Below are 15,849 nucleotides of genomic sequence, written 5' to 3' on the forward strand. Positions count from 1 at the left end.
TGAAGTGGTTTGCCATTTTCTTCTCCAGCTCATTTTATAGATGTGGAAACTGCGGCAAAAAGGGTAAAGTGACTTGCCCAGGGTTACTGAACTAGTGTCTGAGGCTGAATTTGAACTCAGGTCTTCCTGACCTAACTGCCACTGATATTTAATTAATTAGTTAATTACAATAGTAATTACAATGATACAATTAATTAGTAAATTACAATGTATAATATAGCAGCACTTCCTCCCTTCCCCCCATTCATTTCCTCTAACCTTCTATCAGGATCCTTTGGTCCATTCATTCTCAACCACTTGTCTTATATGCTTAGAGTTAATATGTACCCACTCTTTCTCCTAATTCTGTTTTTTTTTTTCGCTTTTTGTTTTTACAAATATCTTTTCAGATTTGTTTGATTTGTTTTAACGTTTTGTTTTAACGTTTAATGATTTGTTTTAAATGTTTTAACATTTATTACATGGATATAACACAATTTATTCAACTTTTCTTTTGGTGTTAGAGATCTTAAATTATTTCCCGTATTTTTACTAATATCATGAAACTCTTTGAAGGAATAACACTCTTTAGGCATCTATTCATTAGTCTGCCACAAGGGAAGTGATGTTTGGTACTGGGAGGATACAAAGGTGAATAAAAACAGTTTCTATCCTAGTGAAACTTATCATCTAAGGAGAGAGTTGTGACGCAGAGAGACTATCATAAGCAAATAGTAACTATAATTATTATGTCCATATATTAAGATACATGTAAAGAGCTTAGGAAGGGTATACAATGTTTTATAAGGGTTGAGTAAGGAAACAAAGTTGGTTCCTGGACTCAGTTTCCTAAGGGAAAAAAAAACAAAACTTAAGAACTTCACTGGTAAAATGATCCCCATCCATTGAGCCTACACTGCCAAGGGGACACATAGAATATCTTTTCCCATGTACTAAGTGCTAAAGTTGGAGGGGAGAGGAGAAGATCAGTGGTCAGGAAGGCAAATAAGTACTTTGTGTGTGTGGTTTTTTTTTCTTTGTTCTTTTTTTCATTTTTTTTAGTTCATGAAGTCTTGAGTTCAAAACTAATTGCAGCCACTTTCTGACGCTGGGCAAGTTTTTAAAGCTCTGATGCAGCAGTTATAATATGGGCCATAAGTAGGTTTGTGGGGAAAATTTCATCTCAGGGACATGATTGGGATTTCTGAACGGGCGTAGCAAGGTAAGGCTGCCCAAGATCTCCGAAGAGGATGGGACTGTGGAGCTAAACGGATCTCTGTCAGAGCCTTCTCTCTGCCCGCCCCAGGGAATAATTCCATCAATGCTCCTATTTCTCTCTGCCAATTTCTCTCATGCAACATTGAGGACTCCATCACTTTAATCCCCCATCCTTTCCCTTTCTCACTTCTCACTCTAGGAGTCATCTTCTCTCCCTTTCCCCTTCTCCTATCTCTGGATGTAGTCTTTCCCTATTAGATTATAAACTCCTTGAGGACAAGGGCTGTCTTTTTCGCATTTGCATCCCTAGCTCTTGGCACAGTGCCCGGTAAAGAGTGGATGTTTGACTATGGACTCCTGTAACTACATTTCCCAGAGTGCTCCGCGCCATTCGGCCATCTAGCCCATTTGACAGCTGGCCCCGCCAGAGGAAAGGGTAGGTTTCTCGACGTAGAAACCCGGTGGCCAATGGTCGGAGGGCTAGGGCGGGCGTTCCTGACACCGCAACCTGCGTATAACTCCTAGTCTCTGTCCAGAGTGGCCTGGCCGAAGCCAAGGGGCGGCCAGGACTTTCTCGGCTCCGGGGGAATTTCCCTTCCTTCTCCATCCCGGGTCGGGCCTGGCCCTGCCCCGGGGGTGGTGAGTGGGTTCGGGCTCCGGAGAGAGGGTTTGGGGATGGGAATAGGTGAAAAGGGAATAAGGCCTCGGGTGGGAGCAGGGGGGGGTGGGAAGACAGTAGTGGGGTGCTTGCGCATGCGTGGACTGAGTGAAGGTAAACTCCACTGCCCCTCCCCTCTGCCTGGGATTCCCCTGGGACTGGCTAATGCGAGTCATTCCCCGCGGGGTTAGGGACTGGCCTAAATGTGATTACAGAGCATGCTGGGAGCCAGAATCCTCCTAGGAGCTCTCCTGGGACCACAACTCCCAGCATCCCTCGCGCCGTTAGCCCGCCCCACAGACCTCTTGGACAACCTCTGGACCAATGGAAAAAGGAAGTTTTAAGACGCGGAGACGTTAAACCAATGACAAGAGAGCAGGGGTGGGCGCTTTACGTCAGACCCTTTCCATGAGTCCGGTGTGGGCTCGCCCCAAACCGGGTGGCGGCCAGCTGGACAGTGTAGGCGCGGGCCCCTGGCTAATAGTGCTTCCTGTGGCTGGGCCGGCCAGTGGATGGCCGCGGACGTGAGGAGGTCAGCGCTGGGGAGGAGGTCGGCGACTCGTGCTGGAAACTTGGGGAAGCAGGTGGGTGGTCTGGGCAGAAGACGCTTCCCCCTCCAGCCTGAGGAGCTGCTGACATCTGTGTGGAGGGCAGGGGCAGGGGGAAGGCAGTCCCGCCCCCACCTTTCCGAGGAGCAGACCGACACCCCCTCCCAAAGAAGGGTCTTCCCCAAGGTCGCATGGCTGGGGAACCCTAGGGGGCAGCCTGGGATCTTCTTACTCAGTGAGCAAGCACTTATTCGGCGCCTGCTGTGTGCCAGGCGCTGTGCTAGGAGCTGAGGAACAGGTACCGAGAATGAAAGGATCCCTACTCACCAGGAGCCCACTTTCTCACGGGAGGAGGGCGGGGAGCACAAGATGGACATGTATTAATACATACAGCACAAATAAAAATAACCAGGCTTCATATAGCGCTGTCAGGTTTGCAAAGTGCATACATAATCAAATTATGTGATCCTCACAACTCCGGGAAGCAGGCCGTTATCCCCGTTTTACAGACGAGGAAACTGAGGCAGGCAAAAGATTGTGCAGCATTTAAACTTGGGGATTTCTGACTCCCGAGTCCAATGCTCCCTCTGTGCCGCCTTTATTTAGAGAGAATAAATGCAAATATATGCAAAGTAGTTTCGGTGAGGGGGTGGCACTAGCTGTTGGAGGGGAAGGAAAGGAGTGAGGGTTTTAAAATCCTTCATGAAGAAGATGAGGTTTAGGAAAGGGACGGAAATAGAGGTAAGGATGGAATGCTTCTGAGAGGGGATGTCCTCCAGAGTCTTGGACATGGGAGAGGCAGCGTCTGGTGTTTAATAGTTTCAGAGGAGGGAGAGTAAGGTCCCGCGAGGCTGAAGCCAAACTGGAAGAGAACAAGGAAGAGATTTGATAGATTTGATCGGCTTTGTAAGAGAGTGAGAGTGGAGAGTTTAGGATAATACTATGATCAGGAACCTGGGAGGCTAGAACAATGATACCTTCAGCAAATGGTAAAGTTCTGAAGAGGAGAGGGTTGGGGGAAAGATTACAAGTTTGTTTTGGACATGTTTCATTTAAATGCTCGTTGTTTCCCAAAGAACTGTAGGTAGCCTCTAATTTTCTGACCCCTAACCCCAGTAAGACCACTTCAGTGTTTTTAACTTTTCTCCCACCTTTTCAGGCATGGACAATGTAGGTGCGGTCTTTGTATTGTAAAAGTTTGTCAAAGAAAATTAATTACTCAAAACGAGGAGATGTCTAAGGGTAAGGAATTTGTATATTCTCAGATCTCCCACGCTGTGCTCCAATTAGTACGGATTTCTATTTGTTCTTTACACTCGGGGACTCAGAGTAATAGAATGTCCCAGACGGAAGCATTTGAAGAGATCAGTTGAATTACTGTGAGCAAGATACTGTACTAAGAACTGGGGGTCCAAAGATAGATGAGACACACTGGTTTTCAACGTACAAGGGCAGGGAACAGACAGGTATGCAAATCACTTCTTTGATAGACAGGAGATAGATGTGTAGAGAAGAGGCGTGGACAAATTGCTATGAGGCATTTGAGCAGAGAATGGGAGATTGAGAGAACATATGATCCTACCAAAAAAAAGTGGTAATTTATCTTTAGAAGAACATAATAAGCATGAGTACTTTATGTACTATGTATACATATATGTCTTCTGAACATATGTACTATGAATTACATTAAATAAAAACCTGTACAACCAAACAGATCTTTTTAGCTTTAACATAGAGACTATTATTATCTAAAGGGACTCTTCTCCTGTAAGATAGTGATACCTTTGAATAATAGTCTTCATGCATACATACCTACACACTCTTTGGGTAAAGTCTTAAAATATAGATGCATATGTTGTTTGCTTGCATTTTATTTTGCTTCTCAGTTTTTTCTGGTTTGATTTGATTTTTCTTATGTGGCAAGATAATTATATAAATATGTATGCATTTATTGGATTTAACATTTCTACCATGTTTAACATATTCGGGACTACTTGGCATCTAGGGGAGGGTGTGGGAAGGAGGGGAAATTGGAACACAAGATTTTGCAAGGATTAATGTTGAAGAATTGTCCATGCATATGTTTTGAAAAATAAAAAGCTTTAATAAAGAAAAATATACATATATATGTATGTATATCTTAGAAATACAGTGTCTTATGTTCAATGATGCTAGAAATATCTGTTTGGTTTTATATGTTTTCATTTCATGTAACTTATAGTACATGTGGTCCTACCAAAAAAAAAAAAAGGGTCATTTATCTTCAGAAGACTTTGGTTATAATGTTCATGTGGTCCAGAAACTGCAGGGAGAACCCAAAGACTATAGATTATATATGGCATTTTAGTACTGTGACTTTGTTAGAATAATTAGTTACTTTTGAAGCCAGCCTTGAAATCTGGGAATCAAGCCTGGAATAGGAAGGGGAACAGGGAAATAGAGCCATAACAAGGATGAAAGAGAAGGTGCTTAAGCCAGGGGCTTCATAAAAAGACAAAAGTGAAACTGACCTTGTCAAGGAACTTAAATTCAGTGGGGGAGTACAGATATTCACAAGTAAGTAAATGTATGATATACGCAGAATAAAGACCCTGTGGTTGGGAGTGATGGAAACGGGGATGCTTTAATTTTACTTAAATTGAGGCATTCAAAAAGACTTCTTACAGGTAGTTGTACTTGGGGTGAGCCTTGAAAGGAACCCAGGGTTCTGAGTTGAGAGAAGAGAATCTTTTCTAAGGCTTAGGGAGGGGTGTGGGGATGGGTGTAATCTCTCCTTTAAGTTCTTACTTGTAGATCAGGCTCTAGCTAAGTGCTTTAGATACAAGAAAATGCAAAAACAACCTTTGCTTTCCAGAATCTCACTTTCTAAATAGAAGAGACCACATACAAATAACCATTTAAGTACTAGGTTTTATCCTAAGTGTCCATACAGTTCTCTCATGGGAAGTTACTGTAGTGAGAGGGAAAATTGAACAGAAGATGGGATTTGAGCTGAGACTTGAAAGAATGCCCATAAGCCTTTCAAGGGAGTGCATTATAGGAGTAGGAAGAAACAGCCATTGAAAAAGCAGAGTTTTGAGGTACCAGAGACAACAGGAAAGCAAAGGTGTTTTTGGATAAGTACATTTTGGGGAGTAAAGTATAAGAAAACTAGAAAGATAAGAAGGAACCAGATTATGAAGGACTCTGAATGCAAACAGCATTTTCAGTTTGATCCTAGTCGTAATAGGAAGCCACCAGAATTTGAGTAGAGGAATGACCTGGTCGAAACTTGTAGAAAAATTATTTTGGGAGCCAAGTACTGAATGGATTGGAGTGAGACACACAAGAGACAGAGAATGGGGAGAGATTTGAGGCAGGTATTCCCTTCAGAAGGCTGGTGCAGAATTCACGCTTGAGATAATAAAGGATTGTACCAGGGTAGCGGCTGCATAAGTGGAGAGACAGGGCCATATATGAGATGAACAACAATTTGGTCACAGATTGAATACATTAATGGAGTTTGTGAGCCTGTCTAACTGAGAACATGCTGGGGGTCTGAATACTAAGCGGGAGGTTCAGAAGAGAGGAACATTTGGGGGAAACATTAGGAGTTCTCTTTTGAGTGTGTTTAATTCACAATGATTCTATTTTGGACAGAGGCAGGAGGTGAACTATGAATGAAGAACAGCAAATCAATTAATTTGAGGGGAGCATATGTATAGTAGATGAAGGAAGGAAACTAATATGTAGAGCCAGATTGTGAAGGGCTTTAAATGCCAAACATAGGAGTCCATATTTTATCCTAAAGGCAGTGGTTAGCCACTGAAGCTTCTTGAGGGTCAGGCCCAATTTATTCTTTTCTTGAGAGGAAAGCAGCTGAAGGCAGAGAATCTAATTAGGAGGCTGTTTTAGAGTCCTCATGAGAGGAACTGAAAACATTTACTTGGTTATTGTGATATAAGAAAGACGGGGGTGGTGATGAAGGATACTGAATTGGATATGGCTAGTGAGTAAAAATTGAGAGCTGGAGATGATTTCTAGGTTTCAAACATAGTTAACTTGAAGAACATGGTACTTTGTGGGCCCTTAGAAGTGTGTGTATGTCTTCAGATGTAGCCAACGTGTTGATTATTTTCCTTGACAGTACTTAATCACAAAGCACTTAGCACAGTGCCTGGCACCTATTAGGCTTCAAATAAATCCTTATTGATTGATTACAAAGAAAGGGATCTTTTAGGCAAGGAGACTAAATGTGATAAACATGACTTTAAACTAGCTAATATAACCCCCTCCTTTTTAAAAGGAGATCTAGTGGAAAATTTTTGTCCAAGTTCATGAGGTAATAAATAGAAACAGGATTCACACCCAGGTCCTCTTAGTACAACTAGGGCAGCTTCTTGAACCATGCTGCCTCCCTATGGTCACATTTTCCTCATTCATATAGCAACTTTGAAGGCAGGGATCATCTTTACACTCTTTCGTATTTCCCATATAATTCTATAAATACTTGTTAGATTTGGCAGATACACTGCTGTGATTCCCTAAAGCATTTCCCCCCAAATTAGCTTTTGCTCTCCATCTTTCTACTAGGCTTGTTCTCATCATTGTCTAAGTTTTGTCCCTGATTGAACTATATCTAGTTTCCTTCCATTAAATTTCATTGTTTTTGTTTTTTTTAAATATCATTTCCCCAGTATATAAAGATGACTTTAAATTTCTGACCTCATTAAAGCCATAGAATAGAATAGTTCTCTATGGAGATTCTTTTGATATACTATTAGATTTGTCCTTGCAGATTGATACCAAGCCTTTGATTACCTTTTGGGTACTCATTTAGAATGAGTTTGTATATAATTACTCTGACATAATAGTAGTTCTGTAGTTAAAACTCTGTTTTCCTAGCTTGTAGATGAGTATGTAGTGAGATAAAATAAAAAAAATTTTCTTGAAATTACAATTTTCCCCATGAATTTACATTACATTGCTCATGAAATTACAATTTTCCCCAAATGAATGAAAAAACATTTATTGAGCCTTTGCTGTGTGTCAACAACCATGCTAAATGCTGAGGATACGAATAAGAAAATTAAGATAGTTCTGCTTTAAAACATCTAGCATGATTTGTTCTTACAGAATTCATATTAACAACTATGCAAATTCTGTGCTGATGAAAGGTTAGAGCCTTTTGCATTGATGGGGAAGTTGGACAAGGAAAAATTTTTGTTGAAAATTTTTTTTTGTGATCAACACTAGGAAACTTCAAGTTATATCTTTAATAGAACAAACATTTGAGAACTTATCAACTTAATTCTGACCAGGAAAAGTTATTGGTACTGCTACCAGATCTATGGCAGAACAGCGCCACATATCAGAAAACAACTTATAGAATATGTTGGAAAATAATAATATTAATGATAGGTAACATTTATGTAGCACCTGCTATATTCCAGGAACTGTGATAAGCAATTTACAAATATTATTTCTCATCATAAAAACCCATGAGGTAAGTGTTGTTATCCCTATTTTACAGATGAGGAAACTCAGGCAAAAAGGTTGAGTGACTTGCCCAGGCTCACACAGCTAGTAAGTTTTTAAGGTCACATTTGAACACAGTTCTTCCTGATTTCAGACTAGTGCTCTACCGAGTATGCTACTCAGCTTTCTAGGCTGGAAAAGGTACTGAACGTGGCATTAGAAAAACCTGCGTTCTAGTCCCAGCTTTGTCCAATGGGACATTGGCTGTTGAACAAGTTGTTTTCCCTCAGCTTCCTCTTCAGAATAAGGGGATTAGACTAGATGTTTTCTCAAGATCTATTCACAGCTTTAGTGTCTTCGAATCTAAGTCAGTAGCCAGGAAGAAGCAGATACTAAGTTCAGATCTCTTGTTTTAGGGATTGATGACACTGGATGATGTGGCTGGGAACATCTGGGAGGAGTGGTTTATCTGGACCCTGCCCAGAGAATCCTCTACAGGGTTGCCATCCAGCAGGGTTAGAAGAATGGGCTCTCAGTGGGTAAGAATTTCTGTTTTTCTTGTAGAAGCAAAGAAATTAAATGTAGTTAGAAGATCCCTTTCCCTAAGGGCTTTAGGGATACTAGTCCTTGCTTCCCAGATTTTGGATGAATTATCATCCTTCATTTTCCTATCTTTATAACTTTTCTTTACAAAGTAAATTCAGATATCAAGCATAATATTAATGCCCAGGCCAAAGTCTTTCTTGGAGTTAAAATCATGTTACCTCTTCCATGGGCACAAGTTGAACCTTAGTACTAGAATTTTTGCTCTTACCTAAATTCTATTTTTTTTTAAGAAGAAAAAAAGGTGGAAACATCCTCAACTTGTTGCATGTCTGTTCTTTCTTCATTTGGACCGGGAGAAGTTACAAACATCATCACTCTCTAGTATTTCAGTTTATCTAACAGAAAAAGAAACAAGGCTTGAGACTGTGGCACAAAACCGATAACTAGCATAAACCAATAATCCATGTCCATTTTCATGTACAGGATTCCCAGACCCACCGTGATCTCCCAACTTGAGCAGAAAGAAGAACCGTGGGTCCTGGATCTCCAAAGCTTGGAGGAGGGGGAGATCCTGAGAGAAGCTCACACAGGTGAGAAATGAACAAAAGCTCAAGAATGAGCAAAAGTTCATGTTAAGAACTTTAGGAAAGCTTCATCCCTCCATGTTGGCTGAATTACTGCCAATTTAATTATTTTCTAGCAAGAGATTGATTATCCAAATGAACAGAGTCATTTTTTAGTTGACTTTTCAGAATTTTACATTGTCTTGAAATCTGTGAAAGGCAGTAGTGAATGGACAGGACAGACTTAAAGTTCAGAAAGCCTGGGCTCAAGTCTTTCCTCTGACACATAGCTGCCAGTGTGATCCTTACAGTCACTTAACCTTTCATTGCTCCAGGCACTATAAGATGTAAAGGAGGTGCCAACATGCCATTGTAGAGAGTGTTTCTTCACCTGGGAGGTTTTCATTTCAATGAAATTAGAGGGCCAAGGCTTCTCCCTTTCAGTCCATACAGTAGTAGGAAGTCTAAATGACATCCCCAGAGTATCCCAAGAGTTTTAGTGTGATTTTAAACTTTTATAACTTCAGAACTATAAATACTACAACTTTGAAAAAAATTTTGAAAGGTTAATTACATATAATTTTTAAGTGGATGTCATTTTACTGAAATTCGAAATGACCACTGTTTATGCTACATATGCATATGCATATATATGCATATGACCAGCCGGTCAATATTCAAACTCTGTAAAAATTTATTATCTGTTGCTCTATGAATGAAAGGATAGGATTAGCAATGCTAGTGCTAAGATCATCCAGAAAATGAGATTTTGATCCAAAAGAAAAAAATTCTATTGGTGATGGATCCAGTTTCTTAGGTGGTCAAGCCCCAGGTGGGCTTTCTCTACCAATCCCCAGGTGTGAGAAAACATTGCTAATAACTGGCCCACACATAATGCATAATGACAGTGTTCCCTCTTCTGTTAAAGTTAAACTTTAAAATTTATGATTAAAAATTCCCAAAACTAATTGTCAAAGAAATTTAAAGAATTACATTTTCAAATGATGTTTTTTCTAAGTTTGTAGTCTTCGTTGGAAGTTATTGAAGTTTAATACTGCACTAATATTTGGGACACTTATTAAAAGGAATTAAGATATGTCATAAGTTAAAGTTTTAATTGATTTTTTTTGTCTGGCTTCCTTCAACAAAAAACCTGGCCATCTTAAATTGATGTTTTTGATTGATCAGGTTTTATAGTTTTAAAATAAATTTTATTGAAATTTGCTGCAAAGATATACAAGTCATTGAAACAGTAGTTTTAACTTTTTTTGCCTCATCCCTATATTTCCTTTCTTAGTAGAAAAGGAAATAGATGATTCTCTATTATCTCTTTTCATTTTTTCAGACTTTGAGAACCAGGTGGAAAAGCTGAACCAGGAAGTTTCTGAGGCAGCAGAACAATTTGGGCCATCTTCAGGAAGGCCCCAAAAAGATATTTCTCAGAATCCTGATTGGGAAAGAAAATGGGAAAGGGAACATGTATTAGAAAGACAACATGGAACTCTCACAGGGGAGGGACAAAGGGAACTCCTTTCAAAGGAGAGACATTTAAGTAAGCTCCTAGGTAGATATGTAGGTGAAAAACCCAATGTGTGTGCTGAATGTGGAAAAAGCTTTAACCAAACTTCTTATCTTATGAGGCACCTGAGAACCCATACTGGAGAGAGGCCATATAAGTGCCTTGTATGTGGGAAAGCCTTCAAGCAGAGCTCAGATCTTGTCACCCACCGTCGAACACACACTGGAGAGAAACCCTACAAGTGTAACGGGTGTGAAAAAAGCTTCGGGGACAGCTCAACTCTCATCAAGCATCAGAGGACCCACACAGGGGAGAGACCCTACGAGTGCCCAGATTGTGGGAAGACCTTCAGTCGGAAGCCACACCTTATCATGCACCAAAGAACCCACACAGGAGAGAAGCCCTATAAATGTCTTGAGTGTCAGAAAAGCTTTAGTCGGAGTTCAAATTTCATTACCCATCAAAGGATCCATACAGGGGAGAAACCCTATACATGTAATGACTGTGGGGAGAGGTTTAGCCAGAGCTCAGATTTGGTTAAGCACCAAAGAACCCACACAGGAGAACGACCTTATAAATGTCCTGAGTGTGGAAAAGGCTTCCGAGACAGTTCCCATTTTGTAGCCCACATGAGCACTCACTCAGGAGAGAGACCCTTTAGCTGTCCTGAATGTGATAAAAGTTTTAGTCAGAGTTCTCACCTTGTCACCCACCAGAGAACACACACTGGGGAGAGACCTTATAAATGTGATGATTGTGGAAAAGGATTCACTGACAGTTCTGCCCTCATTAAACACCAACGGATCCACACAGGTGAAAGACCCTATAAATGTGGGGAATGTGGGAAAAGCTTCAATCAGAGTTCCCATTTTATTACCCATCAGAGAATCCACTTGGGGGAGAGACCTTATAAGTGCCCAGATTGTGGCAAGAGCTTTAACCAGCGTTCACACTTCATAACACATCAGAGGACACACACAGGTGAAAAACCCTTTCAGTGCACAAAATGTGAGAAGAGCTTTCGGCAGAAAGCACATCTTTTATCCCATCAAAACACCCATTTAACTTAAGTAATGTGCTTTAGTTTATCCATTTGTCTTTGTCCACCTCTGAATAATTTCTACTATCCCAAACAGAAATCCCAGAACTAGTCATGATGATCTTTCCATAGCCTATCCTGACTGCCTGTTCCTCAGACTGAGAGGAAGACTCTCTAAAAAAATGCCTCATATGTTATTTTGCACAGAGAGGACAGGCAGAAGTGATTTTGGACGCTGATACACAGTGTGTGGCACATAGACATTTGATTAATAAACGCTTGCTGATTGATACTGTAGAGACTTAGTACACACTTACCAAAAGATATAGGAAGTAGGTGTGGACTAGTTAAATTAGTAATAGTCTAGGCTCATAGCCTTTAAAAATTTAGTCTGTTTCCCAAAGGGGGCTTAATTGAAAGCAAAAAAAGAATTTGGATAAAACTGGGAAAGGATATTATTGGTTTGTATTTTCCAAGCATCATTCACTGTGTCCTTGTGACAAATGGAAGCATGGTGGGTTGAAGAAATGAGGTGCAAGCTGGAAGACTTTCAGAAGTTTTTAGCAAAACTTAACTAAAGCTGGTCCTTATTGGACTGTTAAAAGGCCAGGTGCTATTTCCAAGTTGATCATAGTTTGTTATTTTCATTTTCTGAGGCATATAGACTGTTTTGATACCAAAGGCACTTGGAAGAGGACTGTAGTTTGGTGGAATTTAAGTCATCCAAAGGGTTACGTGGTTATAGGACTCAATATCTCCATGACAACAGAATGGGAAATGAGAACCAATTTTCTCAATCTTCTGGGAGATTTGTTTCTTGCACTAATAATTATGTGCTTATGTAACCCTGAGTCACTGATTCTATGCATTTTTGTCTCCCTCTACTCTATTTAACAGGAATAAATTCCTTAAGTCTTAAGAATGCTTTTCTTCTCCTGAGTTCTGACCATCACTTCATTAGGTATCTGTTTCTTTTGCAAGAAACTTCTTGTAAATGATGAGACAAAGAAAAAATTAGTGATTCCTTCATAATCTCAGTGTTGGGATGAACCGACATCATTCAAGAAGGAAGTCTACTCCTCATAAAATTCTTATAAAATAGCCATCCTCTGCTCTGGGACCTGAAGCAAAGACTAATCCACCTCCTGAGGTAGTAAGTTCCACTTTGGGACTGCTCTAATTGTTAACGAAGTTTTTCTTCGTGTAAAGCCAAAATCTGCCTTTCTGCAACTACTGCTGCTCACTCCTAATTTTGATTTCTGAGATTAAGAAGAACAAATTAATTTATTTTTTGTAATAACCATAAAATGTTTGAAGCTGACTTTTATACTCTGCTAAGTCTTCTCTTTTTCTAGGATAAATAGTCTCAATTCCTTCAATCCATCCTTATATGGCATGATCTCTGTTCTCAGCATTCTAATCATCTTCCATGAATCACACTCCTACTTGTCAGTATCTTTCAAAAATAGGGAATTGCATCCAATATTCCAGATGTAGTCTGAGCAGAATACAGCAAGACTGATTTTTCTTATTCTGACCATGATGCTTCTCAGTGTAGCCTAGGATGGCAATAAGTTTTGACTGCCATATCACACTTCTAATTCAGTTTATAGCCATCTCAAATCCCTAGATCTTTTCTACATGAACTATCTTCATAGTTGATGCTTCTTTTATGCAGTTGATATTTTAAACCTGTGTTGAAGTTTACATTTATTTCAATTTTCAGTGGACTAAGTACTCCTTAAGTGTAAATTGAAACCCATCCACACTTCATTCTATGTAATTCTTGGCTGTATTCTTACATAAAGTCTCCATACAGCATATATCCAAAATGTTGAAAGCCTTATTCCTCTAGGTCTCTTCATATTTTATGCATTCTTTCCTGTAACCACATTATAGGTTTATAATTCTCTCCCCCCCCCCCCCCCATACATATGGTATCATCACGGATGATACTCCGTCATCTTTAGTGACACTTGATCATAATTAGGTGATCACAATTGGAAGCATAATGCAGCTTGTTCATGCCTACCACTTGTCTCATGTTTTTCCTTTGACTTATGTCTTTGAGAAAGACCGTGGTCTTCCAATTATAATAATATTGCATTGCTGGAAGACTTTTGAAAAGATGGATCTTTGCCCTGGGGAATGGCATAGAATCATTGAAAGCATTGCAAAAATTTTCAACTGTAATTTGTCTTCTGATTAATTCTGGGCCCTTTGCTGCACATCTGCATTGTGTGTTCCAAATAAGTGTATTGATGGACTTGCCATTATTCAGTTTTGCCTCTGTTGAACCAGTAGGCATTTTTGTTTGATTTTTTTCCTATGTGGATTGTTAGGCTGATCACGAATCTTATTGAGGAGATCTTAAGATACTCCATGATTCAAGCAGAACATTTATATCCTCTTTAAATTAAGAGCTTCCATAGACTGACATTTCTAGGGAATCCCCCTTCTATTTACTTCTGTTCATAACATTTTTATAACTCTGGCAAATGTCTTTGGCAAGTATTTTATGTTTTACATGATAACAAGGTCCTTGATAGAGCTGATTTCACCCTAAATGAAAGACTTCCAAAGGTGAACCTTTAAGGAAGCATTGGCTCTATCAACTCAAATTCTTTTTTCTTTTTTAATTAGCCAATAGTAGAATCTGAAGATTTCTGTATCCTTTCAGTTTTGTGAGCTCAGGGATGGAACCTGCTAGTTAGACTTTTAAATTTAGCCCATTGTTCTATTTGCAGCTTATCCACAAAAAGAGTGTGAGAGGCTGTTAAATATTTTTGCTAAAAATACTGGCATATTGTGTTATTGTTCCCTGAAATATCATTCTAGGAATCCTGTCAAAAAAGAACTTTGCAAGATTCCATGCAAATGTATTTTTACCAGCCCTTTGTTTGGTGCACTGCCTCTCTCGAAGATCCCATACTTCCATTTAAAAAAAAAAAGTAGAGAAAGCCAGATCCTAATCTCAGATACTATCATCTTAATCAGTTCTTCACCTTGAAATCTCTTTCTTTTTTGGACTTCCATATAATGGTAACACAGCTTGGAGAACCACTAAGAGCTTTAATTTCATCCCTAAGATTCACAACTCCTATCAATGTTTCAGTTCTCTCTGGTGAAAGAATTAGTCCACAGGAGTGGCTAATCTTCACTGGGCCTGACAGGTTTGGGGAGGATCTTCATGGCATCCTGAATATATAACCCTGGTGAAGCAATGGGCTTCTCTGTTAACATTGTTGGTACTTCCTAGTAGCATTAGCAGCCATTTTTAGTCTATTCCTATAACCACTTCTGTATGACCTCTTACCTGCTGGCAGCCTTAGAGCTATGTTTTCATTTTGGGGAGCAGAAAGAGCTGTTTCCTCTTCAGAGAGTCTAAGCTTACCCTAGATCTTAAAAGCTTCATCCCTGTTATTTAGTTACTTAATGTTACTAAATGCTAAGTGTTCTGTAGTCCCCTTTTTCTTCCCTTTCTAGCACTTTCAATTTCCTTACATGTAAGTCTTCCTTTGTTCCTTCTAACTTTGCTTTCTCTTTAAAAAGACTTATTGCACTCTTTCAAGGAAGATTTAATTTCCTCTTGTAACAAGAATACAGAGGCATTCCATCAGCTCTTTTATCTTGTGTAATAGGGAGACCAGCCTGAACTTTATATGTACAAAGCTGGTACTGTTACTGATTGAAATAAAACTTCTCTGCAGGTTACTACATAATTCCCTTTACCTTCCATGCTTGTAGGAAGTAAAGCCCTCAGTGAAGCCTGTCATTTTGGCTAAACTTCCATTTTGCTGTGTTGAGATTCCCACCTTTTTCTCCTGAAGAAACAAGGCTTTTTTGCCTGGTATTGGTGGGAACTTTTTAGCAAAGCTCTAGAACAAACTAAAGTGGCCATAGTTGATTTTTGCAGAATGTGGTTACTCAGATTTCTGATACTACCTTGCTAGCTTTTTGTTATTGCTCCTCTTCAGGATCACTCAGGTAACAAGTCAGAATTTGGCCACATATTCACTTGTCTTCCATCCTACTATTAAACAAATACCAGCTCTAGAATTTTATCAGGCAGATAGTGATCATTAGATAGACTTCTAAGAAGAATTCACACCTTTCGTTCAGTCTGAGCTTGAATTTTTTTTCTGGGGGATTTAGTCTATTACATTTACCCTCATTGTCACAAGTCCAGGGGACCCTGCTATTCACATTAAGAACCAAGGAGTATGAGTAGGTTAAAAGGGGTGGGAAAAGTATAGGTGTGTCACTCTAGTGGAGAGGAAAAAATTATATTCAATGTAGAGCTAATTTAGTCCTCTGAAAAC

At 39.6% G+C, this 15,849-nt stretch overlaps 1 protein-coding gene across 9 annotated transcripts; it reads left to right on the plus strand.

Annotated features, from left to right (window-relative positions):
* The first annotated feature begins 1,681 nt into the window (after positions 1–1,681).
* On the plus strand, positions 1,682–12,854 carry ZNF774 (zinc finger protein 774). 9 transcript variants are annotated; one of them, XM_074296322.1, is made up of 5 exons: positions 1,704–1,836; positions 2,071–2,439; positions 8,277–8,399; positions 8,890–8,996; positions 10,315–12,854. In XM_074296322.1, the coding sequence occupies exons 3-5, from the start codon at positions 8,293–8,295 to the stop codon at positions 11,556–11,558; spliced, it is 1,458 nt and encodes a 485-aa protein (XP_074152423.1). In that variant the 5' UTR covers positions 1,704–1,836; positions 2,071–2,439; positions 8,277–8,292; the 3' UTR covers positions 11,559–12,854. The 9 variants fall into 9 exon arrangements, with proteins under 9 accessions (XP_074152424.1, XP_074152423.1, XP_074152422.1 ...); XM_074296323.1 differs by lacking the exon at positions 2,071–2,439 and having other exon boundaries at positions 1,682–1,836; XM_074296321.1 differs by lacking the exon at positions 1,704–1,836 and having other exon boundaries at positions 1,934–2,439.
* Positions 12,855–15,849: the final 2,995 nt, after the last annotated feature.

The sequence above is a fragment of the Sminthopsis crassicaudata genome, chromosome 2 (genome assembly GCF_048593235.1).
Source record: "Sminthopsis crassicaudata isolate SCR6 chromosome 2, ASM4859323v1, whole genome shotgun sequence".
In the NCBI taxonomy this organism is placed as follows: domain Eukaryota; kingdom Metazoa; phylum Chordata; class Mammalia; order Dasyuromorphia; family Dasyuridae; genus Sminthopsis; species Sminthopsis crassicaudata.

Bases quoted from the DNA above. Each gene is read 5' to 3' on its own strand.
- ZNF774 (XM_074296323.1), top strand. From the start codon at position 8,293: ATGATGTGGCTGGGAACATCTGGGAGGAGTGGTTTATCTGGACCCTGC. The intron at 8,400-8,889 runs GTAAGAATTTCT...TTTCATGTACAG, and splicing joins GAAGAATGGGCTCTCAGTGG to GATTCCCAGACCCACCGTGA. The intron at 8,997-10,314 runs GTGAGAAATGAA...TCATTTTTTCAG, and splicing joins CCTGAGAGAAGCTCACACAG to ACTTTGAGAACCAGGTGGAA.